The 27689-nt window shown below is 36.6% G+C and overlaps 1 protein-coding gene across 1 annotated transcript in view; it reads right to left on the reverse strand.

The window, feature by feature from the left end:
* Nucleotides 1–27683, reverse strand: part of Tex10 (testis expressed 10) — a 35931-nt gene extending 8248 nt beyond the window's left edge. Inside the window, exons 1-11 of the mRNA XM_031377366.1 lie at nucleotides 27549–27683; nucleotides 26942–27182; nucleotides 21531–21643; nucleotides 18959–19197; nucleotides 18317–18452; nucleotides 17643–17818; nucleotides 15997–16174; nucleotides 11621–11709; nucleotides 10644–10777; nucleotides 1681–1761; nucleotides 93–274 (exon numbers count right to left, since the gene is read on the reverse strand). Of these exons, the coding sequence (XP_031233226.1) occupies nucleotides 93–274; nucleotides 1681–1761; nucleotides 10644–10777; nucleotides 11621–11709; nucleotides 15997–16174; nucleotides 17643–17818; nucleotides 18317–18452; nucleotides 18959–19197; nucleotides 21531–21643; nucleotides 26942–27013 (1400 nt within the window). The 5' untranslated portion in view covers nucleotides 27014–27182; nucleotides 27549–27683. The remainder of the gene's footprint in view (nucleotides 1–92; nucleotides 275–1680; nucleotides 1762–10643; nucleotides 10778–11620; nucleotides 11710–15996; nucleotides 16175–17642; nucleotides 17819–18316; nucleotides 18453–18958; nucleotides 19198–21530; nucleotides 21644–26941; nucleotides 27183–27548) is intronic.
* Nucleotides 27684–27689: the final 6 nt, after the last annotated feature.

A 27689-nucleotide genomic window follows, 5' to 3' on the forward strand; every position in this document is an offset into this window, starting at 1 on the left:
AATTTGTTCTAAAATCTAGCTCTTTCATTCTTAGTTAGGGAGGAGAGAAACAAAAGGGAAAAGATTAAGGTTGAAAATAAAATAAGCATTACCTCTTTTTTAGATGTTCTGTATCCCCTTTCTCTAGAGTAAGCAGAAAATAAAGAAGGCTGTAGCAACAAGAAGCTAGGAATGGCAGGAGAGTTTCATTAACTACACACGTATGATCCAGGAGCTTACACATCACTCCAAATATACAGCCAGCTGTGCTGTCAGGAATAACAGTCAACCCAACCTGAGTGGAGAAACATGAGATTAATTAATTACTGTGGTTGGGGGAGGGGTGAATGCTACTTTAGATTAGTAGTCGTATAACTCAGCTACTTGTTGCACTTTAAGGCCCAATTTTCCTGATAATTTAATTCTCAAAATAAAATTACTTTGCATGAAGAAATAACTTTTTTGTGTATGGCAATGAAAATTGAAGAAACCAGAGCTCAGGAATTCGCGCATGCAAGCAAGCATTCTAGCACAGAGCCAGGCCTGAGAATTGCCACTGATACAATCCATGCACTTCTTCCCTTTCATGGAGGAAACATTTATAAGTTTCAAACATTACAGTCTCTATCACTGGTCAGAAATAACATTACTTAAAGGAATACTTCATATATCACATCCAAAGCCATAATCCTAACAATCATAGTTATCTACAACTTTTCAAACCAGAACTCTGTTCACTGGTTCCCACCTTCTATTCTATATACTTAAATACAGAGTTTAGCCATGTGGACACAATAAGGAAAATGCACCTAGAGGGATTAGTAAGAGAAATTATATTAACATTAAGCTGCTCACTGGAAAGAAACCTGGAGGCCAGGAAAAGGTTCGTCAAGGCATGCTCATTCATCTAGATCACAGGAGTGCACTGTCACTAAGGCTGAACACAGCTGTAACTGTACAGACAGATCTAAGCCTCCTCCAAAAGGCAATCTGAAAATGGAGGCCAAGACTAGCTGAGATGTTAAGCCTTTCCCACAACAAATGTGGGCACATGAAATCAAAAACCTGTGGCTGGAGGCAGAGAAGAAAAAGAAGTACACATCTTTGACGATAAGAGAGTAAGAGCTAGAAGTCTGACAGCAAGGAAAGAAAGGCACTTAGAATTCAGTGTATTCTCTTCCAATTCAAGGGAAACTTCACTTTAAAGGAGGAAGAGGGTTATGGAAATTAATCAAAGTGAATCCCCAGAAAAATAGATTTTAATGTTGCAATTAAACATATTCTAAAAACAAACCCAAGTCACAATGTAAACATCAGAGGAAGTTTAAAGACCTAGTGGAGGCATACAAATGTGAATTTAAGGGTTAGAAGACAAGTCCTTCTCAAAGCTGAGCCCACACCTTCCAATGACTAACCCTGTAATGTCCCTACTTTGAACCACAAACTACTAGATCCCAAACACACTCATTGACGTTAACTCAGAAATGACTGGGTTTTAATTTTAGGGTCCCTTATTTCACAAATACAGAAAATAAGGTCTTAAGAAAAAGAATGCATGCCACCCTCCACTCACTCTCAAACAGCACCTTCAGTTACATACTTAGCCACCGCCAGCAAAAGTTCTTACCATTTCATGCCATGACATGCCAGATAAGCTTCATTTTATTTAAAACAAACAAACAAAAAACAAAGGATATTTACCAAATGGTTACTGATGGCACTCTGCATGATGTCAAAGCTCTGGCTTCGGGCAGGAATAACCAATAAACTGTGACAAACTGCCTGTCAGAAAAAGAGAAAAACAGTAACTGCATCATGACATTTAAGAATTAAGACAAGTTCAACACAATTTTTAAAGCAACTTTATAAATCAATAGCAAACAGGTAAAACCTTGATTTTGTAGATGCAAATAACAAGGGTTAAACACATCACATACACACAATGCTACATCTATGAAGTATCTACAAAAACATTTACATCTTCCAAGCTTAGGAAGATGGAGACTATAGTTCTATTAATTGCTACAACACAAAGGCACAAAGGGTAGAATCAAATGGTTGACAAAAACCTTCTAGCTACTTACTAGAAAATATATGCCACAGAGCCAGCCTAGCTTCCAAACAACACCACCACCTCACTTGTTCTCACTCTTCACGTCCTGAAATGAAGCCCCAGAAGCTACATCATCCAGAACTCCAAGGCCACGCCAGTTCCCAGAATTCAGAGGCAGCACAGAAGTACCCAAAACCCCAGAGTACACACAGGCTACCAAAACCTCAGCAGAAACACTCTACTGAACCTGAGGACTCACTGTTCGCCAGAACCCCATGTCACTCAGGCCAGAGACCAGAGAAGAAACAGAAACCAAGGAAAAAATATCCGTCCAACAAAAATAAACTCAGAAATCAGCACTTAAACCTATAATTACCACAAACCCAGATGCCTAGGGGCCAGCATAAGAACACACCAGCTAGGGCAATGTGGCATCAATAGCCTACCTACCTACCTACGACAGCAAGCCCTGGGTATTCCAACACAGCTGAAGCACAAGAAAATTATCTTAAAACCAATCTTATGACTATGTCAAGAGGCACATAAAGAGGGCATGAAATACCTTTAAATAAACACACACACACACAGACGAAGAAAATGAGTAAAACTGTTCAAGACCTGAAAATGGAAATAGAAACAATAAATCTAGGTAAGCAAACAGGAACTAAAGATGCAAGCATCACAAACAGAATAAGAGATGGAAAAGAGAATCTCAGGCATGGAAGATATGATAGAAAAAATTGATAATTGGTCAAAGAAAATGTTAAATTTAAAAAGTTCCTGACACAAAATATCCAGGAAATCAGGGACACTATGAAAAGACTAAACCTAAGAATAGGAATAGAAGATGAAGATTCCCAATTCCCAACTCAAAGGTCCAAAAAATATTTTCAACAAAATTATAAGAAACTTTACCTAACCTAAAGAAGGAGGTATCTATAAACATACAAGAAACTTACAGAACACCAAATAAATGGGACCCCTCCCAAAAAAAAATTCTCATGCCACATAATAATCAGAACAAAGATAAAATATTAAAAGCTGCAAGGGGAAAAGGCTAAGTACCATATAAAAGCACACTTATTAGAATGACACTTGACTTTTCAACGAAGCCTCTAAAAGCCAGAAGGGCCTAGACTGATATTCTTCAGACTCTAAAAGACCACAGATACCAGCCCAGACTAGTATACCCAATAAAACTTTCAATCACCATAAATAGAGAAAACAAGATATTGCAAGACAAAGTCAATTCAAACAATACCTATCCATAATCCAGCCCTACAGATGGTACCAGAAGGAAAACTACAACCCTATGAAGTTAACTGCACCCATGAAAACACAGGAAATAATTTCACACCAGCAAAACCAACAAAGGGAAACAAACACTCATTCTCTCCCACTCTAACAACAACAACAAAACAACAGGAATTAGCAATCACTGGTCATTTATATCTGTCAATGATCTCAATTCCCCTATAAAAAGACACAGGCTAAGCTGGGCAGTGGTGGCCCACGCCTTTACTCCCAGCATTTGGGAGGCGGATTTCTGAGTTCAAGGCTAGCCTGGTCTACAGAGTGAGTTCCAGGACAGCCAGGGCTATCCAGAAAAACCCTGTCTCAAAAAAAAAAAAAAAACAAAAACAAAAAACAAAAAACAAAAACAACAAAAAAAAACCCTCTGACCCAGAATTGTTCCTGTCTAAAAGAACTGCGGGGAAAAAGATGAAGAAGAGACTGAGGGAAAGGAGGTCCAGTGACACAACCAAATCACTACCCATCTCAACAGGAGACTCCAAGGCCTGATACTACTAGAGATGCTATGATGTACTTAGGAGCCCTCTAAGAGGCGCAACAAGTAGCTGACAGATGAAGATACTCAAACCCAACCCTGAAGTCGGGACCCCTGTGGATGACTGGAAGAAGCTGAAGAGGAGGGTGACCCCATAAGAAGACTAGCCTTCTCAACAAACCTGGATCCCTGAGGTCTCTCTGACACTAAGTCACCAACCAGGCAGCATACACTAGCTGATCCGAGGCCCCTGACACATACACAGCAGAGGACTGCCTGGAGTGAAGAGGTACATACCCTTGAGAGACTTGAGGCCCCAGGGAATGGGGAGGTCTGGTGTGGTATAGGAGTATGTGGGGATGTGGGACATCCTCTTGGAGATGGGGGAGGAGGAATGGGATGAAAAACTATCAGAGGGTTGACCGGGAGAGGAATAACAACTGGACCATAAAAAAAAAGATTTAAGAGTAATAATAATATTAAAAAAGATTTAAAGTTACACACTTATAATAAATAAATAAATCTTTAAAAAAATAATAATTATAAAAAAGGGGGGGGCTGGTGAGATGGCTCAGCGGGGAAGAGCACCGATTGCTCTTCGGAAGGTCATGAGTTCAAATCCCAGCAACCACATGGTGGCTCACAACTACCCATAATGAGATCTGACGCCCTCTTCTGGTGCGTCTGAAGACAGCTACAGTGTACTTACATATAATAAATAAATAAATCTTTAAAAAAAAAAATAATTATAAAGTTACACACTTTAGCCTTAGCCTTCCCAAGACACAGTTAATCAAACTCTGAGGGTGGAACTCAGCAATAATGAAGTAATTGATCTGTGTATAAAATTAATGATAAAACAATTATTGAATGACTTGACAAAATTAAAAGGCATGAATTTAAATACTTATTAAAAGAATGTTGGTTATCTTAAGATGTGAGTCCCTAGAAAATTATATTATTCTGATCAAGAGAAAACTAATTACTGTATGATCCAGCTGCATCATACCTGGGGAACAATCCACAGGGATAAAAGGCAGCACATAATAGTGTTTTGATTGCCTAAGCACATTTACTGCAGCAGTATACACAAGAGACATTACAAAGTCACCATATGCCTTGATTAATGCATAAATGGGTACAGAAATTATCATACACCCAAACATACACACAGAGGATAATATTCAGCTATGAAGAATAAATGTCATGTACAAAAGAAAAAGAAAAAAAAGCATGATTATGCTAACCAAAATGACTTGAAAAGTAAAAATCTCATTTTCTTTCACATGTACAATGAAAATAATTTTGTGCAAAAATACTATAGAAGTAGCACTATCAATACAAGCCTGTAATAGAAGGGAAGAGATTAGAGAAAATTTGGTATCAACCTATCAAAATGTTTCAATTACGCAAATGAAAATACCAACATTAAACCATTACATTGCATGAATAATATATAGTAAAGATGGAAAATCTGTAAAAATATATAATTTGTGAACGAGAGGGTGGTGATGCTTGGATACAAAACATTTTCTTCTGTTATTATTCATAAGTAAAGAGACAGAAACAAAAAGGAAATAATTGAAGAAAAAAATGGCTGCCAATTTTTCCAAAGTAAATAAATAAATCTATAAACAATCATCAAAGATCAAACTGAAAACAAAACAAAACAACCACCACCAAAGCATAAGATAAAGTACTAAAAATAGTGACTTTTAAAAATAAAAACAGAAAAAGATGGGCTGGAGATATGGTTAAAAAAGCACTGGCTGTTCTTCCTGGAACCATGTTCAATGCCCAGCACCCACTTGGCAACTCATGACCAATTCTTGGGCATCTGATACTCTCCTCTGGGCTCCAAGAGCACCAGACACATACATGGTACACACACATACATGTAACCAAAATACTCACATACATACAAATTTTTAAAACTATTATTTGAAATGTAAAAAACAGAAAAATAATGATACAATACAGAAAAAGACATACAGTATGCAAAAGGAAACATAAAAAGATACTAAAACCATGCAAAATATGACAAAGCCAGGCAACAATAAAATGTTGTAGCAGGGAGGCCAGAGAAATGGCTCAATGGCTAAGAGAACTACTTCCTGAGGACTAGGGTTCAATTCCTAGCACCTGCATAGTGGCTCACAACTCTAACTACGGTGCCAGAATATCTGACACCCTCTTTTAGTCCCCATAAACATTAGATATGTAAGTGGTATATAGACATACACACAAGCAAAACACTCACATAAACAAAATAAAAATAAATTGTTCAAAAAAATATTGTATAGCCAAAAAAGAAAAAAAAAAAAAAAAAAAAAAAAAAAACAGAAAAGAAAAGAACTATTTAACACAAGCCAAAAAGTTCAACATGTACAACAACTGAACAATAGGTGGGAGTTATATATTTAGTTATGATAAAACTATAAAGAAACAAGAATATGATAAAAACTTAGGACATTATCCTACTATAAAAGTAGAAGATACATAAAGTGTATGAAAATCCTGAAACTGCTACACTTGTGTTTATCCATGAAATATATATATAGTCTTTGGGGCTGGGTCCAATGTAGCTCAGTGATGCAATATGCTTACTTAACATGCTGAAGAACTGGGTTGCAACAAACTTCAGCACTACTTAACAACAATAAAAAGGCCTTTTAAAACTAATCAGAATCTTAAAAACCAACAAATTAAAAACAACAATATTAAAATTAAAAGTTACTGGACTTTTGAGAAAAGAGACTCTCATTTGAAAGTTATTACTATCTAGACTTCTCTTCCTTTGGGGCCTTTCCCTGTTAATTACTGCTACAAAGTACTACTTTTTAGTGGTCAGGAAGATACTAAGTGAAAAATACAAGGTCCAGACCAATGTATACAGTATTATTTTCATAAATGAAGAAAACCAAAAACATGTGTCCATGCATACACACACACACACACACACACATTCTCTCTCTCTCTCTCTCTCTCTCTCTCTCTCTCTCTCTCTCTCTCTCTCTCTCTCTCTCTCTCTCTCTCTCTCTCTCTCTCTGCATTAGGGGTCGGGGATAAAAAGGGATAAAGACTCTTCCCTATGAGTTATTTTTTCATTTTTTCTATATTTTATCTTGTGAATACTATTCCCAAAAGCTTCAGTGAAAACCTCATATACACTACCCCAAAACAACTAAGGAATTCGAATCTACTGATAAACTTATCAAAATGAATTAGAAAAATGAAATTTGTACACTTTAAGATAGCAAAATTATGCATGTTTCAAATACATTCACATGAAAATGGACTTAAAATACAACAAAGTTGCCCACAACACCCAGAGGAAGCTCCACTCCCAGGTGCTCTGACACACCCAGGATCAGAGGTAAGCAGGAACCAACATCTGTCCCAACACTGGGAGTAACTGGGACCAGCGGGACCAGGCACGTAGGAACTTGGCTAGCCCAGTGACTCCGGTTCCTTCCGGTCTGTCTGGGTTAGTGTTCTGAGCAGACCTTGGGCACAAGCTCTGCAGCCAGTCCCACAACACACAGAGAAAGCCACTCTCCCAGGTGCTCTAAAAAGCCCAGGATCCCAGGATCCCAGAATCACAGTATCACAGAGTCAGCTTGATTCTGAGGAGTTCTGACACAACCAGGATCACAGGAAGGACAGGCTCCAGTCAGATTTAGCAAGGGCAGGTGGCACTAGAGTTAACCAGATGCCGGAGGGCAAGCGTAAGAAAATAAACAACACAAACCAAGGTCACTTGCCATCATCAGGACCCAATTCTCCCACCATAGCAAGTCCTGGACACACCATCACACCGGAAACGCAAGATTCAGATATAAAATCACTTATCGTGATGATGATACAGGACCATAAGAAAGACATAAATGGCACCCTCAAAGAAATACAGGAGAACACAGGTAAAGAGCTAGAAGCTCTTAAAGAGGAAACACAAAAATCCCTTAAAGAACTACAGGAAAACACAACCAAACAGGTGAAGGAAATGAGCAAAACCATTCAGAATCTAAAAATGGAAATAGAAACAATAAAGAAATCAGAAAGAGAGACAACCCTGGAGATGTAAGACCTAGGAAAGAAATCAGGAGCCACAAATGCAAGCATCACCAACAGAATGCAAGAGATAAAAGAGAGAATCTCAGGGTTAGAAGACACCTTAGAAAACATTGACACAACAGTCAAAGAAAATGCAAAAAGCAAAAAGTTCCTAACCCAAAACATCCAGGAAATCCAGGACACAATGAGAAGGCCAAATCTAAGGATAATGGGTATAGAAGAGAGTGAAGACTCCCAATGTAATGGGCCAGTAATATCTTCAACAAAATTATAGAAGAAAACTTCCCTAACCTAAAGAAAGAGATGCCCATGAACATACAAGAAGCCTACAGAACTCCAAATAGACTGGACCAGAAAAGAAATTCCTTCCGTCACATAATAATCAAAACACCAAATGCACTAAACAAAGAAAGAATTTTAAAAGCAGTAAGGGAAAAAAGGCAAGTAACATATAAAGGCAGGCCTATCAGAATTATGGCAGATTTCTCACCAGAGACTGTGAAAGCTAGAAGATCCTGGGCAGATGTCATACAGAGGAGAAGGGGAGAGGGGATAAGGGAAGGATTGTAGGAGGGGGTGCCTGGGAAGGGAGCAGTGAGCAGAATGAAAAGTAAATAAGTAAAAAAAAAAAAAAAAATAGGGCTGGAGAGTTGGCTCAGTGGTTAAGAAGAGCACTGACTGCTCTTCCAAAGGTCCTGAGTTCAATTCCCAGTAACCACATGGTGGCTCAAAACCACCTATAATGGGATCTGATGCCCTCTTCAGGTGTATCTGAAGACAGCTAAGCTATAGTGTACTCATATAAATAAATCTTTGAAAAAAATTTAATTAAAAACAAACAAACAAACAAACAAAAAATACAACCAAGTTTATCTAAAAGGAAACTGAGGAACTTTGCTTAAAAACTTCAAATACTAAAATTTTAAGTCTAATTTTCCTCCACTTATGACTTAACATTTCAGAGACAGAAACCTTAAAACTTAGTCCATGTGTGTGCCCAAATGTTCATTTCAGAAATAGTTGATCATGCTTTCATGACAACTGCACAGTAGTATATGACACTAGACACGCATACATACATATGAGCAGACACACACTTAGAAACTAGAAGTATAGGAAACACCTTTTTATTCAAAGCCTCCCGAAAAGAAAGCAAAAAAGGTTGAGTTGTCTCATAGATACCGCCAAACCCAAGCCTAGAATGCTAGCCCACTAATCTCCATCAAATAATTTTTTTGAAATGTCAAATGGTATTTTAAATATATCAAAATGATCCTTAAAATGACAACTTGTTAGCAAACCCAATTCCTAAATGTAGGTCTAAATTCCTAAATTAAGGCCTTATGAACAATCTGAGAGATTTCTTAGCTCTTGCCATCTCTTATGAGTTAAACCTCAATTGTTAAATATTAGGTTAGTTACCCTATTCTTTTTCACTATTTTATTGCTGCTTTTCACTTTTTAAAAGCCAGTATTTATGAAGAGTCTAAAATAAACACATTACCAGGCTTTGAGAGTCACAGAGGATAAATGTCACCGGTATGGCCTTAAACTTTTGAACAGTGTCAAATAAGGTTAAGACAGTAGTTTAAAATCTACAAAAGGCGTAGCTCTAACCCTTTAGAGAAGAACATGAATAGAATTAAAGATAAAATGAAATGAAAATAAGTTTAATAAAACTAGTTGGTATAACAACCAAACAGAAGAGTTGGGTAGTAACTTGAGCATAGAGATGGCCCTGGTAAAGAACACTGACAGATCAAGGCAGAACACGTGCATGTATGGCCTAAACACTGTGTGTTACAGAAAATAATAAGGTCAGAGTCCCAGCCAAACACCTTTTAGATCATTAAAGTTCTATCGGTCAACAGAAAACATAGCCTTCTAAGACATAGGAAGAGAATCAGATGTTAATTAAGAAATGAGGAAGTGATCTGAGGTTAACAGCAGCATGAGCTACATACAGTCAAGAGTATTTCATTAAATAAATAAATAAATAAGCGAGCCAGCAAGCAAGCAAACGAATGAACAAATGAATTAGAACGAGACACAATTAAATCCTTAGCGATATTTCTGACTTTTAGAGGTTGTTTATTAATAATCTTTTAAGATAACTTTGTCTTTTAGCAAAAAAGATGACCCTTAAAATTCCATGCTAACTCTTGGTTTAGACATATGGTTTCAATTTTCACTAATACTAAAACATGCTAATAAGATTTACACTTGTAAACTTATTAGGTATTTACAGAATTTAGTATTTCTAAAGATTTCTTTAAAAATACTAAACATGTTAAAGTTTTGGAGTAGTCTGTTTTTAAGAGAAAGGGTAAAAAACAGAATCTCCTTTTAAGTAACTAAACATGATCTGTATGCTTGCTTCAAAACCTGAAAAACAAAACAAAAAAAAAAAACAAAAAGAACTGGCGTTTCCCTTAAGTTTAATTTTAATAAATTACATATTAATTTTTAAAAATCAAAGAAAACTAGTGAGCAATTTTTTATTTAAAAACTCACTTTCCAAATCTGCCAACTCTTACCTAAGTTTTCTCAATAACTAAGTTAAATTCATCCCCTACCATGAAGTTCTTTGTACATATTCTTCCACTTCAAAATCTGTAGATTCAAGGCTACACACTGCTGTGCTCTCCAGGAGGTAGCAGCATCTCACACCACACACAGTACACAGCAAGCACTAATGACTCAAGCAGGACTGCAGAAATGAACAGTTCTTTCTGGGTGTATTATTACCTCTGTTATGTCCCAGTGGTGCAAGAACTGGTCTAAGTCTGTAAGGTAAAGAAGCACAGGAGAAAGTGATGTCTGGATGACATGAGGAACGCCTCGAAGGTTCTGAAGCCAGGCCAACTCCTCTTTTGAAAACCCTAATGCAGGTGACAAAGAGAGCCAGCTGAAAAATAAATTGCAGAGCAGTAATACATAACACTCACAACAGCTCTTCTTTGTTACCCTGCTGTGTTTCACATCTTATAGTGTCTTAAGGAATTAAATCCTAGTTACTAGAAACTGTAAAATTCACACTAACTACACATGCAAAGGATGTGATCTGACCCAATTAAAAACACAGCAAAAAACACTTTTACCATATTCACTAGAAGCTTTACTAGTCTTGATTTTTTTTTTTAAGGGCATAATCATTCCAATAAACAGTAACAAAGAAAATGAATGGCACAAGCCTTTAATCTCAGCACTCTGGAGGCAGAGGTAGGGGGATCTCTGAGTTTCAGGCCAACCAAAGCTTCACAAGGAAAACCTGTCTCAAAATACATAAAAGCAAATGAACATATAAGAGAAACAATATGCTCCATACCAAATACATTAAACATTGTATGTTCTTATATAATAGCCCTTCAAATGTTTTTCAATTACTCTTATTTGCTCTAAGTTGTTTATTTGGGGAGAAAAAAGGGTGGAGTGGGAGATGGATTCAACTCCAAACTTTCAACATGGATACTGGTACCTAACATATTCTGATGTCCTCCTTGGCTCTATTACACTTGGTCCAACCCACAGAGACAAATCTGTCAATGACCCTCCTAATTAATAGCTCTCAAAAATGATCAGACTGCCACAGATACTGCCCAACACGCTAACTGTTTGCATATTCAGACCACCGTACTTCCAAGAGCATGGTCTAAGGAAGCTAGTATGTTACAGTCACATAGCCATGTATTCTCTTTTTTAACTTGGCAAGTTAATGTGGCTACCTGTAAGTGTAGAAAATAAGAAGCTGAGATAATCCACATCAGTCATTAAGCTGTCATTAACCGAGTGGCTCCATCCAGAAAAAGATGATCTACAAGAAATAAAAGAACTATTACCAGTCTGGTTTTATTTTTAAAGAGTAGAGGGTCAGGAAGCTAAGGAGATGGCTTGGTGGATCCTTCCACAGGATTCAGGTTAAATTTCCATCACCCACATGGCAGCTCACAACTGGCTGTAATTCCACCTCAAGGGGATCCAACACCCTCACACAGCCATACATATAGGCAAAACACCAGTGCATGTAAAATAAATAAACCATGATTTACAAAAAGAAAAAAAAAAAAGACTGAGGACTCCAAAGACTAAATCCAGGGCTTCCAAGTGCCCTACTACTGACCCTCACTCCCAGTTCTGCACTTTCCGTTATTGCAAATATCCATATATATCCATAGTATATATATTGTTTTAACCTCATTTATAGCTTGTAGTTATGAAAGTTAAGAGGCATTAATATTTATAGTTATGTAGTTCACTAGTATAACTGGTCCAACATATATGATGTAGCAAAACTTCCATCTTCCATTTCAAATTAGATCCAAAGAAGCAAGGAAGTTTTCCATTTTCTTTTGTGGTAGGTTCTACCACTGTGTACTTGTTTATCTAAAAAAGTCTGACCTTAGCAAATAAGTGTAATGGAGTCTCCAGTTCACAGCTAACTAGAGTGAAAGCATCTTAATCAGACATCAAAACTTTATTGTTAAAGACATGATATGTTATATTCTAGTTTACCCTCACAAAAGCACAGCAAACCAGAGGATTTGAAAGAAAAGCTGAATGAGCTGAGTGTGGTGACACAGATTTGTAAACCTAGTACTTGTAAGGCTAAGGCAGGAAAATTATGGCCTTCCTCAACCATTCACTGAATTTGAGACCAACCTAGTCTACCTACTTCAAAAGATCAAAACCCAAAATTAAAAGAGAAAAGCTAACTGTACAGCGGCTTTCAATGAGAAATACTTGGTTCCAACTGTAGGACAAGTTACTAGCTAGTCTTTGAAAACCCTCAAAGCCAGGCTTCCTTAGGAAAAGTCTGAATGCCAAAAACCAAAAAGATAAAAAAAAAAAAAATCAGATTTAACAAGCTCGGATTACAGATTTTATCAGACAACTGAGTAAATGCCAGCCATAATTAGGCTTTTCTAATTTACCTATATGCCCTTATTTTAACCACTTCTAGAAGTACGATGGTGCATACTTTATATCCCAACCCCATTACAAAGGAAGAAAAAACCCTACATATGGATTTCTTAAGGCTTTATATAAGAGGAGTGGTACTAAGCATTCTGCTGTGTCATTCAAAGCAACATGTAGACATCCATAAAGGAATATCGGAGGAACCCAACATCAAGAACAGAAAGGATGGCCAGGCAGTGGTGGCGCATGCCTTTAATCCCAGCACTTGGGAGGCAGAGGCAGGCGGATTTCTGAGTTCGAGGCCAGCCTGGTCTACAGAGTGAGTTCCAGGACAGTCAGGGCTACACAGAGAAACCCTGTCTCGAAAAACCAAAAAAAAAAAAAAGAAGAAGAAGAAGAAGAACAGAAAGGACAAAAGAGTTAATAGAAAAATTCTCTTATACCCAGTATATACAGAAGCAACTATGCCACCCAGTGGCTGGAAATAGAAGATCCATTTAAAGTTTGAGTTGGAAATAAGAAAGTTTGGATTAACATACATAATCATGGTCTAGTAGAAGAGGAGAAATACTAACAAAAACCTGAAGTGTTTAAAAATATGTCTGAAGGAACCAGTCAGTCTGAAATTGAGCCAGGATGGAATCTAAGGTCCCAGCATACATTCTACCACTGAGCTTCACCCCAGTCCCAACCTGATTTTTCTGATTATGAACTGCTATGTCAATATTATAGAATAATTCAAACTCCCAACTATCACTACAAGTCTTCAGAGAAAAGTTAGTTAAACAAAGCAAGACTGCTCAATCGACCCTTGACAAAAGCTAATAAACTGTAAAAACTGTAACTGTAACATTAAATGTAGTTAAGGGACTCAATTTCAGCAAGTGTTCAAAAACTAAACTCAATCTTAGACAATGTAGCTAAGGACTAAGTACCCTTCAATGGAAGCCATTAAGTAAAAGTATTTCTGATTATACAGTAGTATTGAACAGAAAAAACTTTTCAAAGGCTTAACATTAAATAAAAGCTTTACATCAAAGTACAGAATTTTTTTTCTATTACTAAGAAAGAAAAGCATAGGAAACTATCAATGCTTCAAATTTTTAAAAATATAACCAATTCTAACACACTAACACATGTGAGAAGTTAATCTTGAATTTTCACATATAAACAATACTGTGAATGGCAGTTGCTAGAAAGGTGAGGCAGAGAGTTATGAACCATGTTGCAATTCAAAATAGCCAAATGTAAGTTTATTAAATGAAGCTGGACATGGTGGCACAGACCTTCAATCCCAGTGCTTGGATGCAGAGGCAGGTTAATCTCTAAGTTAGAGTCCATCCTGTCTGTCAGGGCATTGGGGAGATGATCAGTCAATGATTCAAACAAGCGATACAGGGTATTTTCAAATATTAGCAATGCCATATTTTTTTAAGCCAGGTGTGGTAGAGCATACACACTTTAAATCCCAGTGCTAGAAGGTAGAGGCAGGAAGATCTCTGTGAGTTCAAGTCCAGCCTGGTCTATAGTGAGAGTAGAAAGACCCTGTCTCAAAACACAAAACAAAACAAAAAACAAAAGAAAGCAAAGCAAAGCAAAACAAAACAAACAAAAAAAACTTTCAGAGAAAAAAATGGCAAAGCCACTATGGAGGGTAAGGTATTACAGTTCCTCAAAATACTACCCATCTGAGCTGAGAGGTACTTAGTAAAAGAACACTTGCCTAGCAAGTACGTAAAAATAAAGACAGTACTACCACATCATCTACCCATTCAGTATCTACGTTATATAGCAAATATATTGAAAGCAAGGTAGAGATACTTGTGCACAAATGTGCATAAAGTCTTATTCACAGTGGTCAAATGGCAGAAATCATCTATATGCTCATCAACAGATAAACTGAAAGATAAATGCAGCATAGATCTGTCTGATGGACTATCACATGGCCTCGAAAAATGAAAAAAAAAAAAAATGCTCATACATGTTACAATATGATGAACTTTTGAGGACGAAATGAAATAAACCCCACACAAAAGTAGAACTGATCTCATCAATATGAGGCATCTAGAACAGCCCCAAATGTTAAAGGCATAAAAGAGATTACCTAGAAAAGTGGTAAGAGGAGGAAAATGTTGAATCTCCCAGAACAAAGAAATGTTAAATGGGCATGGTGACCTACCTGAAATTCCAGCAGAGGCAGAGGTGGGGGGAGGGTCCCCAAGGAAAGATGATCTAGCTCTGATTTGACTAAGGCCCTGCCTCAATAAATATGGTGGAAAAACAATGGAAGTTGATCCCCAACACCACTCAAGACCCCATATGCAATCGAACTCCCCTCCAATGAAAAAATGCAAAACACACACACACACACACTACATTCATACATTCTTACACAAAAGGTCTAAACTTGTTAAAAAGGGTTCATATTGCAACACAGCACTTTAGATTTTAAGTACAGGATCATTAATCACTACCACCTCTACTCGAAACTATGGGACATATATTACAAAGCAAGAAACTTGCATCAGCTTTAGTATCAACAAACTGTCTTAATAATAGTATTAGCAAAGTTCTAATAGCTACATTAAAAGTAAATGAAGGTGTCCACAGTATAAAAGGCACTCGCCTTTAGTCCTAGCATTCTTAAGTCAGAGGCAAGAAGATCTCTGTTAGTTCGAAGCCAGTGTGAGTTACATTGTGAGTTCTAGGACAGCCAGGACTATGCAGAGAATGTCTGATCTCAAAAAAATACAAAACTTGGTGAGATGGCTCATCAGGTAAGAGCACCAACTGTTCTACCAAAGGACTTGAGTTCAAATCCCCACCCATAATGAGATCTGACACTCTCTTCTAGTGTGTCTGAAGACCGCTACAGTGTACTTATGTATAATAATAAATAAATCTTTAAAAAAATACAAAACAAAAAAGCCTTCTGTATTTCTGTCCCATAAGAAATGAGGGGAGAGCTGGGCAGTGGTGGCACACACCTTTAATCCCAGCACTTGGGAGGCAGAGGCAGGAGGATTTCTGAATTCAAGGCCAGCCTGGTCTACAGAGTGAGTTCCAATGCAGCCAGGGATACACAGAGAAGCCCTGTCTTAAAGAAAAAAAAAAAAAAAAAAAAAAAAAAAGAAATGAAGGGAGACGAATGATGCACTTAAAATATAGCTCACTTCAGTGATACCTCATGTAAAGTATCCCAATAAGCGTGCCAGCCAAACTTGAGCCGAGTCTTCCCATTATGCAACACCGGCTTAACCGAGAAAGCAAATCAGCAGGCAGGGTAGGTAGAAAATACAAAAGCTGAACCAAACGCTGTTGAGACTCTGCAGGAAGAACTACCACAGCGCCTTCTTGAGGATCTAGTGGGGTAGGAAAATATTAACGTCAGCTATAAAAGACACACATACATTAAATTATTAAAGCAGCTTGATGACTTCTAATGAATTATGCTGGACAAATTATGTTAATCCCAATTTTAACAATTACATACAGTAGTTTTTCACCAGGCATGGTTTACTAAACTAGTTGTTTAAGAAAAATATTGGACATAATCATTTATTTAGTCTTATTACACTATTAACTTTATAACATCCAAAAGTCTTCACAGAAGTTTTTTGGAAAAAAAAAAATCTGATGGGGATGAAAAAAGATTAAAAACAAAGCACAATAGTAAACACAAACATTTTCACTAAAAATACATGAACCTAATTTAACACAATTTGTTAGCTCCATGTGTGTATACATCAACACACATGAGCTGTGCTCAATATTTAGCAACCCATAAAGCACAGAAATGTCCATAAGTCCAACATGAACACAATGGAACACCACTAAGCAGTAATAAAGAATAAGGTATTAATATTTGCAACATTTATAAACCCTGACACTATTAAGCTAAGTGAAACAAGCCAGGAACAAAGACCTTAGATTATAATCCTCATCTTAAACTGTCCAAAGGGTCTGGAAAGAAAGGCTCAGAGGTGAAGAGCATGTGCTTGCTCTTCCATAGGACCAGATCAGGGAGCTCCAGGGGGATCTGATACTTATGGACTCCAAGAGCACCTGCATTCTCAGGCATAAACCCAACACAGACACAGAATTAAAAATAATTTTTAAAAAGTCTTTTAAAAAGTCCAAAATAGGCAAATCTATAGACAAAAAAAAAAAATCTAACTGCTGTCAGGAGCTTAAGTAAAGAAAGATTAAGTGATGGGATGACTAATGAAAACAGGTTTCTTTTGGGAGTGATGAAAATGTTCTAGAATTAATATAGTAACAATGGTACCACCTTAAGAGACATATTTAGGAATTTACTGAATTATACATTTTAAGCTTTTATTAATATTTTTCAAAACACTAGTAGTCAGTTCTAGAAATGAATAGAATATTAATATGGAGTCATCTAAGACACTCATGATTAAATAAGGCAAGAACTATCTTGCCATCAAAGCATTGGAAAGATTTTCAAAGGAATTTATTAGTTAAATTTATGGGGTTTTAAAGATAAGTTAAGAAGCAAAAGGTCAACTTGGGCAGAGAAGGACATGTACTCAAGGCAGAGAGACAGGGAGGCTTAAACTACATTTTGAGACCCTGTCCAAAACAAACATATCTTCCAAGCAACAACAAAACAAGTAGGAGAATATACAAGGTAAAAACTATTCTAATACACTTAAAAAAAGAAATTTACTGTTTAGTATTTTGAATAACTTAACCTAATGAAAATCAAAAGAAAGGCACATCTTAAAAACTCCAACTCTCCTTTAACATCCCTTTTCCTTGCTGAACTAGATCAAGGCTGACCTCCATCACTCAATACTCACTCACCATAAATCCGTAGAGCAGCGGCTTGTAAGTTCTTCAGTAAGTCCTTATTTGCTTGTGATGCAGCAGTATGAATAATATCAATAAGCTGTGTGGATAGTTCAGGGTTTCGGGAGCCAAGGTAAGAGAGCTGCAATGGTAAGCTGGCTAGCCAACTGGATAGCACTCTGCTTCGGTATCTTAAGGAGGCCAAAGAAGAACAAGATAAAATGTTAATATACAAAGATTAACTTAAACCAAACCAATCTTTTTTTCTATTTGAATGTAACCATTTAAAAGTAGTGATACACAAATAAGGCATTTGAAAGCAGGTAAGATGCTGGTGTCCCTTTTGTAGCAGTTCTACTCACTAAATTAAGAAACTACTCCAATTTTTAAATGAAAAGGGACACCAGTTATATCTATGCAAGCTGTTTAGTATGTGTTTGCTACTATTCAATATATGAAACAAACAGATGAATTTAGTACATTGCTTCCCCACAAAACGACTTCAGCCTTGTATTATTTTAGTCTGTTCAGATATGGGTATGGTTTCCCAGCATGAAGAGTTCTTGATAAAATTTCCTAACACTTCTTGAATATGACAAATAGACTTTCTCCAAAGACTTAATCATATTGAAGTACACAGATTGCAAAATAACTCAGCAAAAAATTAAGGGTAAATATAAAATCTTTACCTCAATCTGTAAGATCTCAGTTCTTCTTTCTGATATATCTTACTGAAAAATTTGATTAACAAAGTCCTAACTGGAAGAAGCAGGCCCCTCTGTTGATACAGTGTATAAACCGCCTTAATGAGATTCTCTGTAGCATCTGAGGACAGAAAGAAAACAACTCTGCATATTAACAGACACTCCTTCCACATATACAGTACTTCTACTTTGTTCCTGGAGTAAAGATATTTTAAATAAACTGATGATTATCATATTAGCAACAGTGTGATACACAAAAGTCAAACCACCAGACATTACATTATCACTTTCCTCAGGAACAAACCTATAAAATTACAAAAACAAAAACAAATAAAATAAGAAGACCACTGAACAGGACAGCTTTTATTTGAACAGGAAAAAAAAGAGTAACTCACTTCAAAACCAACTTAATTTCAAGCTAGATAATAGAGGTATAAGCACATCCAAGCAGGTAGACATCTTTAACAATCTGCTTCAGAATTGGCCCACTCTAAGAGAGGAGTCAGACAGCTTCATAATGCTTAGGCTAGCTGCCTTATAACAGCTTGAATGTAACCAGCACAACTATATAGAGGGACGGCAATCCCATTTATGCTAGACCCAGATCTCCTCTCCTGCAACACCTACCTCTGTTTGGTTGCATCTGGATTAGCCTCCATGAGACTCCAAGCAATCTGTTCAGCTGTTTACTGTTCAGTCTAGTGCCACCTTTAAGGGTCTCCGTCACAAATTTCCTTATTGTTTCTATCCAACTGGAATCATTCTGTAAAGTTGAAGCATTTGCCAGCGAGACCATGATATCAGACAGCGTTAAGTTCAGTAAAAGATGATCTACATTATTGGAGAGAACTGTGCAATGCTTGATGCTAAAAACAAAACAAACACACACAGATCTATAAACTACACCTGCTTTTTGAGCACTTAAAACAGACTTATCAATAGATAAAAAGGTTTTTTAAATAGTATTCATAATTTCCAAGCTGATAGAATACTAGGCAACTTTACACAATAGTTCTGTACATAGGTCTGTAAAAAAAGGACCCAAATTAGAGCATCTATGGCATTGGCCATTACTGTGTTACTGTTCCATGGAGGGCAAAGGGCCATACCTAACATGTCACTAGAATCTTAAGACTTTCTAGGAGACTTGTTAAGACTGAAAAATCCTAATTCACTTCAAGATTTTTTTAAAAGCAAGTATTTGCATTTGGTGGGACATTAAAGTAATATTTACATTTGCTTTATTTCACACTAACCATGTTTTAAAAGAAACACAAATTTCTCATCATAATTTATTCATGCATAAAATAAAGGCAGTAGCATTATGCCTTTAATCCCAATACTTGGGATATCTCCAAGTTCAAGAGCAGCATAGTCTATATAGTGTTCTGGGTCAGCCAGGGCTACACAGTATGTATGACCCTGTCTCAAAAATAAATACTAAAAATTGTAAAAAACTGAGCTGGCCTCAAAGTCATGAGAGAGGGAGAGCTGGCCCTGGCCCTTGACAACTGTAGTATCCGGTAAGCTAGATAGAGCAGTGCTAGAGAGCTCACCCTCATGGTGTGGATACAAGAAAGCAGGCAGGCTGACCAACTCAGCTACCACCCAGGATTAGATTCAGGGCTCTGAGTTGGCCCACCTTTAACAGCTACTTCATTTCTGAAGTGCTGCTAGTGTGCAGATCTGAAACTGCAGAATCTCCCTGACATAGGGCAACAACAGGATATCTAAAAGGAGTCTTGGTGAGGCTCTAGTATTGATGGTGTAGCAGAAGTCAGAGACCTCGAACAAAACAATGGCTCAATGCAATGAACATTTGCAAGTAAAGCTGTGTGGACAAAGGGCATACTGTGGTACACACTGCAACACAGTACGGCTTCCACAACGAGATGTTTTTTATTTTATTTTGTGAGAGGGGAAGTTGCACGTGGGGATCACAGGTATGAATGGATGGGGAGATGAGTGGGACTGGGGTGCACGATATAAGACACTGATCCAGGTAAGCAATAGTCTAGTTTTATAATCCATATATTAAAATAATTTCATTTGTTTTCACCAAGTAAAACACACTCCTTTCAAATGTGTATCTGGAGGCCCAAGGTCTTTCTTGATGGTGCTTCAACTTATTTGGTTTTGTTCTTTAAATTTATTTATGTTGTGTATGTGTGTGGGCACACAGGTATCACACTTATGGAGGTTAGAGGACAACTTGTAAGGGTCTAATTTCTCCTATCATTTGTATCCCAGGGATCTAACTCAAGTAGTCAGACAGTGCCTTTATCCAATGAGCGAGCCACCTTTCTGGACCCTATATGTTTCTTTTTGAGGCAAGATCTTTCACTGAACCTAAAAACTCATGAAATTAGCTCCTAAAATTATTAGGTAATAGTTTTAATTTGCAACTTTACTTACTGTGTGAGATTTGTATCTAAATTTTTATGAAAGGCAAGAAAAAGAAAGGGACACTGACGTATTTGCTTAGCATTTAAAGGATTAGGAAAGCGAAGAATGTGCTTTAAAATATTTTCTCTACAATAACCTGTTTATAATAAGCCAATTATTAAGTGAATCCATGCAAAATTCAATCAATAACATTAATTCTGAGCAAAGTCCTTGAACTCTGCTCAAAGCCTCAGTGCTTCTCCACCTGTCTCGCCCTTTGATATATTTAAGAATATTTTGACAGATCTTAAGTTCCCTTTCAAGTGTTTGCTCATCTGAGGCAATTAGTTTTACTATTCCAGCTTGTACTAGCTTGTCAAGTTTTATTATACAACCTATTCTCACATCTGCTCTCATCTGAAGACTTAAATATTTTCTAGTCTTAATTATTTTTAAACTCCATCTCCTATTACCCTTTCTGATTTCCTCCAATTCTCTTTTCTTTCATTATCAGGTTCCTGGTATACATATGAGAACAAAAATATGAACTTTAATAAGCTACCTGCCTCAACAATTTTTATTCAATTCCTATTTATGTAACCTGACAAAAATCTATACACTTACAAAAGCGAAACAAAATGCTAGTCCTGAGGCTTAGTGATTTGTTCAAGATTAGCCTGCCTTTCCTTCTTTCTCTTTCTTTTCACAAAAATTTAGATACAAATGCCTCACAGTAAGTTGCAGGTTAAAGCTACTATCGAATAATTTTAGGAAATAAACATTTTAAGTCCACAGTGGAAAACAATTGAAATACCTTTTATTTGTATCTTTCTTCCGTTGCTTGGTTATTTCTTTTAAGGTATATGGAAAATGACTCATAAAATGATGTTTGAAATCAGTAAGATAATTTTTTCGAAGCCATGACTCCTATTGAAACAAAATTGAGATTAGCAAACACACAAAACAAAATGTAACTAATAAATCAAGCAGAAATTTAATTATTTCAATATCTAATTATTTATGTCCCATTGTAAGACTACTTCTGCAAATACCATAATACATAAATAAATTTTAAGATCAGACCATCCAATTTTATTCACATATCATTATGGCACTTGGTTTTTCCTGTATTACATTTATCAGTTATTTAAGACAAAGAGTAAATGAGACTTGAGAAAAATTCTGAATTGCTTTCACTAAGCTAACATTTTTAAACACCTTATCTTCAGAATACTTCCTGACAGCCTGAACTCTTGCTCTTCCCCACCTGTTTTCATGTATGCTTTACTTCTAGAATTGACATTCTATATTACCATCAATGTCACCATGAACAAGCACCTTATCAACAATGCTTACACCTTTGTCTCCCAAGTTCAGAACAGCACTGTAATATTCAAGACTTCTGCAACAGAACTATTCTGTACACATCCCATCTAATACAGCAGTCATCTATCACACTATCAAGTACTCAAAACTATAGCTAGTGTTTGATTCCCAAACCCCAAGGGCAAAAAAGTGGCCAGTAAATTTGAAGAATTATGTGTGTAGTGTAGTATGTACATGCTTATGCAGGGGTCATAGGTCAATCTCAAGTATTGTTCTTTAAGAGCTATTCATCTTGGTTTTTATGAAACAGGGTCTCTCACTGGTCTGGAGTTCAAATAACAGGCTAGAGTAGCAAAGGAACCCCAAGAATCTACCTGTCTCTACTGTCCCAGAATGCACATTCTAAGTGCATGTGTCACAACGCATGACATTTATATGGGTGCTGACACCAAACTCAAGATGCCTGGGCAGCAAGCATTTTACTCAAAAAGTTCTTTGCTCATTGTCCAGCCCTAGAGTTATTTTAAGACCAGTTTTTACTACATAAGCCAGAATAGTCTGGAACTTAGATGTTGGGTGAGATGGCTAGTTTTTAAGTCAACTTGACACAGCTAGAGTCATCTAAGAAGGAACCTCAGTTCTAAAAAATGCCTCCATAAGGTCAGGCTATAGGCAATCCTTAGTGATTGATTGATGTGGAGGGCCCAGGCTACTGTGGATGGTGCTACCTCTGAGCAGATGACCCAGAGTTCTATAAGAAAGCAGGCTGAGCAGCCCAAAAGCAGCACCCCTCCATGGCCTCTGCATCTGTTCTTGCCTCCAGGTCCCTGCCCTATTTGAGTTCCTGTCCTGAATTCCTCCAATGAACAGTGAGTTGGGACTTTTTTTAAGCAAAATAAACTCTCTTTCCTCCGAGTCACTTTTAGTGATGGGGTTTCATCACAACAATAGACACCTAAGACTGAAACTACAGGTGTATCCCATTTATGTTTGGCTTGAATTTTAAATTATAATGATCCTCTATGAAAAAAAACATGGCTTTAACTTCCAATTTTCATGAAGTTAACAGTAATGAAACAGAAAAAATAGAAGTAAAGCAAACATTAAAATATAAATGTAAGCTACAAAACATTTACAGTGATCATAACACTGTCCCTGACACTATCAATATAGGACCCTAAAAGAAAAAAATGTTAAATTATATTCTCATTTGCATTCCTAAAACTAGGTATACATTAAAGGCATATACATGAGAAGTGAGAAACTCTAATAAGATCACATCTTCAATCACTACACTATGACATAAAGTGCCCTGAGATTTCTTTTTGAAGCAAAGACCAAAGCTTCAAATTATTTCAAAACATTTGAACACAAATTAAATTTTTTTTTGTTTTTTGTTTTTTGTTTTTAGAAACAGAGTTTTTCTGGATCGCCCTGGCTGTCCTGGAACTCACTCTGTAGCCCAGGCTGGCCTCAAACTCAGAAATCTGCCTGCCTCTGCCTCCCAAGTGCTGGGATTAAAGGCATGCGCTGCTGCCACCACCACCCAAATTAAATTTCTTAATTGTATTGTAAACACGAGTAAATCAAATGCATGAAAGGGCTCCAGCAGTCCTAAGCAATTAGAATATGTAAAGGTAGATTGATCCAGATGTCAATTTATCAATAGAAAAATCTACAGTTATAAAAATAAAAAAATTAAAATTTGGCCTATGTCTGTGATTTATGCTCAGAGGTCAAGGAATGTCATTTCCTTCTTCCTAAAGATTAAATCATTCTACAGCCACCCAACATTCTACTATTCTATCACTGAAGGTAAGTAAGAGGAGCAGTGGGGATGGTAAAGTACAACATTAAAATGCCTTTTAATGTCATTATGCAGATAAAATTTTATACTTCTTTATAAAATAAGAGCTCTTTCTTACAAGCTACTAAAGTTTAGCAAGATGTTTTTAAATATTTGGAGAAGAACAACCCAGCAGTACAGCTAAGGCTCTAGGTTCCATCTTTAATACCATAAATATATGTGTGACTATACATATGTATATATACATTCTTTCAATATAAACTGACCAGCCCTTCACATAAGATTTTTGCTTTAATTACTTGTATGTGTAGGTGTCTGTGTGTGAATTTATACACATGAGTACAGGTGCCCATGAGGCCTAAGGCACTGAACTTCCTAGAGCTAGAGTTACAGGCATTTGGAGTAGAGATGTGGCTTACCCAACACAGGCAAAGGGAAGCAAACCAATGGCCTCAGCACTATATACTCAAAGGGCAAGAGAGAGGGCTCAGTGGTTGAGAACCTGAATTTAGTTCCTGGCATCCATGTAAGAGCTCACAAATACCCACAGCATTAGTTACAAGGAATCTAAACCCTCTTCTAGCTTCTACATGTATCAGGCACATGGTGCACCCACGTCCATATAGGCAAACACTGAGACATAGAAAATAAAAATAAAAAAACATTAAAGAGGAAGAAAAAAAGCAGTAAACATTTTAACCACTGAATCATCTCTCTGGCCCTATTTATACCAGTTATATACATTATCTCAATTTAGTACTCTGGTCTTCCAACAGTCTACAGTCTTGAAAACCTTAAGTATCCCATGTAAATGAATGCTACTAGACAGCCCTGTAATGATAAAAGTTACAAAGCATATTATTTTAAATATTCACTAAATTTGAAGTGGAAACTAGTACAATTAGACAATTTGCAGATTCTGTGTGTCTCCTGTTCTAAACACAAATATCATGAAAACATTAAAAGTGATTTTCTTCACTAGTGTTTTCTTATTAGTCCCAAGGCCATAGTAAGTATCATAATTTTTACTTTTCTTCATCTTTCAGATGAAAATACTGACTGGTGAGTTTCATCCTTATAAACCCATTATAAGTAGAAAATATCTTAATAGACCAATTAACCAAATACCAGAATTTCACCTAAGCTACTTTAAATTTACCCATACACTTATATTACTAGACTACGGTGTCTGATATAATGTCTTATAATGAAGTAGTAATACCTCATAGAATGTATCCAATGGCATACTAAAAGTAAAAGACAGATCATTGTACAAGTAAAGTTTTAACACCATTCTAAATCAGAAAATTTTCAAGGCACATCATTTTTAATGAATTGGGGTAGATCCACTAAAATTACAAATATAGTCTTTTCTAAGCTGTATCCATTTCTGTCAGCCTACACCACAAACTGCCATGAGAACCAAGCTTTCCCTTCCCAGTATAACAACTATACTCCTAATTATGATAAGTTTGTTGCTAATATGTACAATGACTTACTTACAGGACAAGTTCAAAAGTATAATCAGTAAAATGCTATCCTAGTTGTAAAAGCAATTTAAAAACAGATTAGTTTGTTGCTATTATGTACAATGACTTACTTACAGGACAAGTTCAAAAGTATAATCAATAAAATGCTACCCTAGTTGTAAAAGCAATTTAAAAACATTCCTGCAGATAGTGATGGATTAGCAATAATAGAACAAGCCCTTAAAACACATTTTAATACAAATTACAGATCCATAATGCTTTTCAAAATCTTTTGTTTTATCTTACACAACATAATGGCTCATCTTAATCTATTGTTTAAAATCTATTGTCTCATGCTTTAAGGTAGTGCTCCTGTAGCTGTCCTTTGAGTGCTCTAGCATGGTTACTTAGCAAACAACCTCACAGCTTTGTTCCACCTTACCTGAACTACAAAAATACAGTACATTCCATTACCATCACTATGACTTCAGTACAGTCTTCAACTGCTACATATGATATCAGGACATAATAAAAGGAATCCCTTAATAAGTAACTTTTCAATCCCAAGAGAAATCTTAAGAATGTTCCTAATCAATTTACCACAAGCAACATTGGCTTTGTTTGTTTGTTTAGAGATAGAGTATCACTATGTAGTCCCAGCTGACCTGGACTTTATGTAGACCAGGCTGACCTTGAATGCAAAGATCTGCCCATCTCTGCCTTCCAAGTGCTGAGATTATAGGCATATGCCACAGCATCTGGCCTATAAGCAACACATTTTAATATTTCTATGAATCACTTCTAATAAAACTAAATACAAATAAGCAAAGTAGTATAGGGGGTGGTGAGATGGCTCAGCAGTTAAGAGCACTGACTGCTCTTCCGAAGGTCCTAAGTTCAAATCCCAGCAACCACATGGTGGCTCACAACCACCCGTAATGAGATCTGACGCCCTTTTCTGGTGCGTCTGAAGACAGCTACAGTGTACTTTATATATAATAATAAATAAATCTCTGGGCCAGAGCAAGCAGGGACTGAGTGAGCGGAGTTGACTGGAGCAAGCAAAGGTCCTAAAAATTCAATTCTCAACAACCACATAAAGGCTCACAACCATCTGTATAGCTACATGTGCTCAAATACATAAAATAAATAAATCCTAAAAAACAAAAAGCATTATAATTTCACTAAAAACATTAATTATATCCAGCTAATAACCTCACAAAACAACTTTGTTATGTATTTCACTGAAAAATATATTAAAATCCATTTAATAACCTCCCACAAACTATTTTAATTTGTACTTTTATGCAAAAAAAAAAAAAAAAAGTTTACCGTTAAACTGTGGGAAGTCTTTGGAAAACACATGTTCAACCAAAGCTGATTTCTAGCCGGGCAGTGGTGGCGCACGCCTTTAATCCTAGTACTTGGGAGGCAGAGGCAGGTGGATTTCTGAGTTCGAGGCCAGCCTGGTCTACAAAGTGAGCTCTAGGACAGCCAGGGCTACACAGAGAAACCCTGTCTCCAAAAAAAAAAAAAAAAAAAAATTAAAAAAAAAAAAGCTGATTTCTAATCTCAATTATGATAAATGGCATTACTAATAAAAAAGAATCCATTAGTTCTCACCAACATATGGGTTTCATCCTGCTGCTTTGAGAGTTTCCACAACAGCGAAATAACATTCAGGACTTGCTGCATAACCTGTAGAGGCTCTCGCTCTACCCCACTCCCAGCAGAAGCAGCTAGCTGTGGAGGTAAAGCTTCAATCCAGCATTCAATTAACAATGGAATTATTATTTCAATGAATCCTTTCAGATTTTCAGGAGATGACAGGTCTTCATCAACAGTGCCTAGTGTTCCCAAGCACCTAACAGGTAAAGGTAAGAATGAAAAAATAATTACAGAATGTGTTGTCCCTGCTTAACTTAAACATAAAATACAGTAAAATGAAACACCATGAACTGTCAATTACATTTATCAAAACTGGTAAGAAAAACAAAACACTAAAACAGCAAAGCAAACAGAAATTTAAGTTTTACTTCTAAGTAGTAGGCTTTTGCTACAAATAAAAATACTTTCAAATGACTCCTGCCATTGGGAGTCATCTAATCAACTCACCATTAATAACTACTTGAAAATTATGAAAGACAAGTATTATGGGTTTCCACCATTATGGTCAGTAGTTAAAATTCAATATAGGAAAACTGAGTGTGGACATAACTGAAATCCTTACCGTAGCCTGAACTGTGAACTGACATTTGGCTGTGAACCCCCATTTTCATAAACCTGGATCTGTTGCTGGTCGTTGGCATGATCCTTCCAGTTGATAAAAATTGAGTTGCTAGTGGCATGGGGAGTTTCTTTTTGTTCCTGA

Source organism: Mastomys coucha, unplaced genomic scaffold (genome assembly GCF_008632895.1).
Source record: "Mastomys coucha isolate ucsf_1 unplaced genomic scaffold, UCSF_Mcou_1 pScaffold18, whole genome shotgun sequence".
Classification (NCBI taxonomy): domain Eukaryota; kingdom Metazoa; phylum Chordata; class Mammalia; order Rodentia; family Muridae; genus Mastomys; species Mastomys coucha.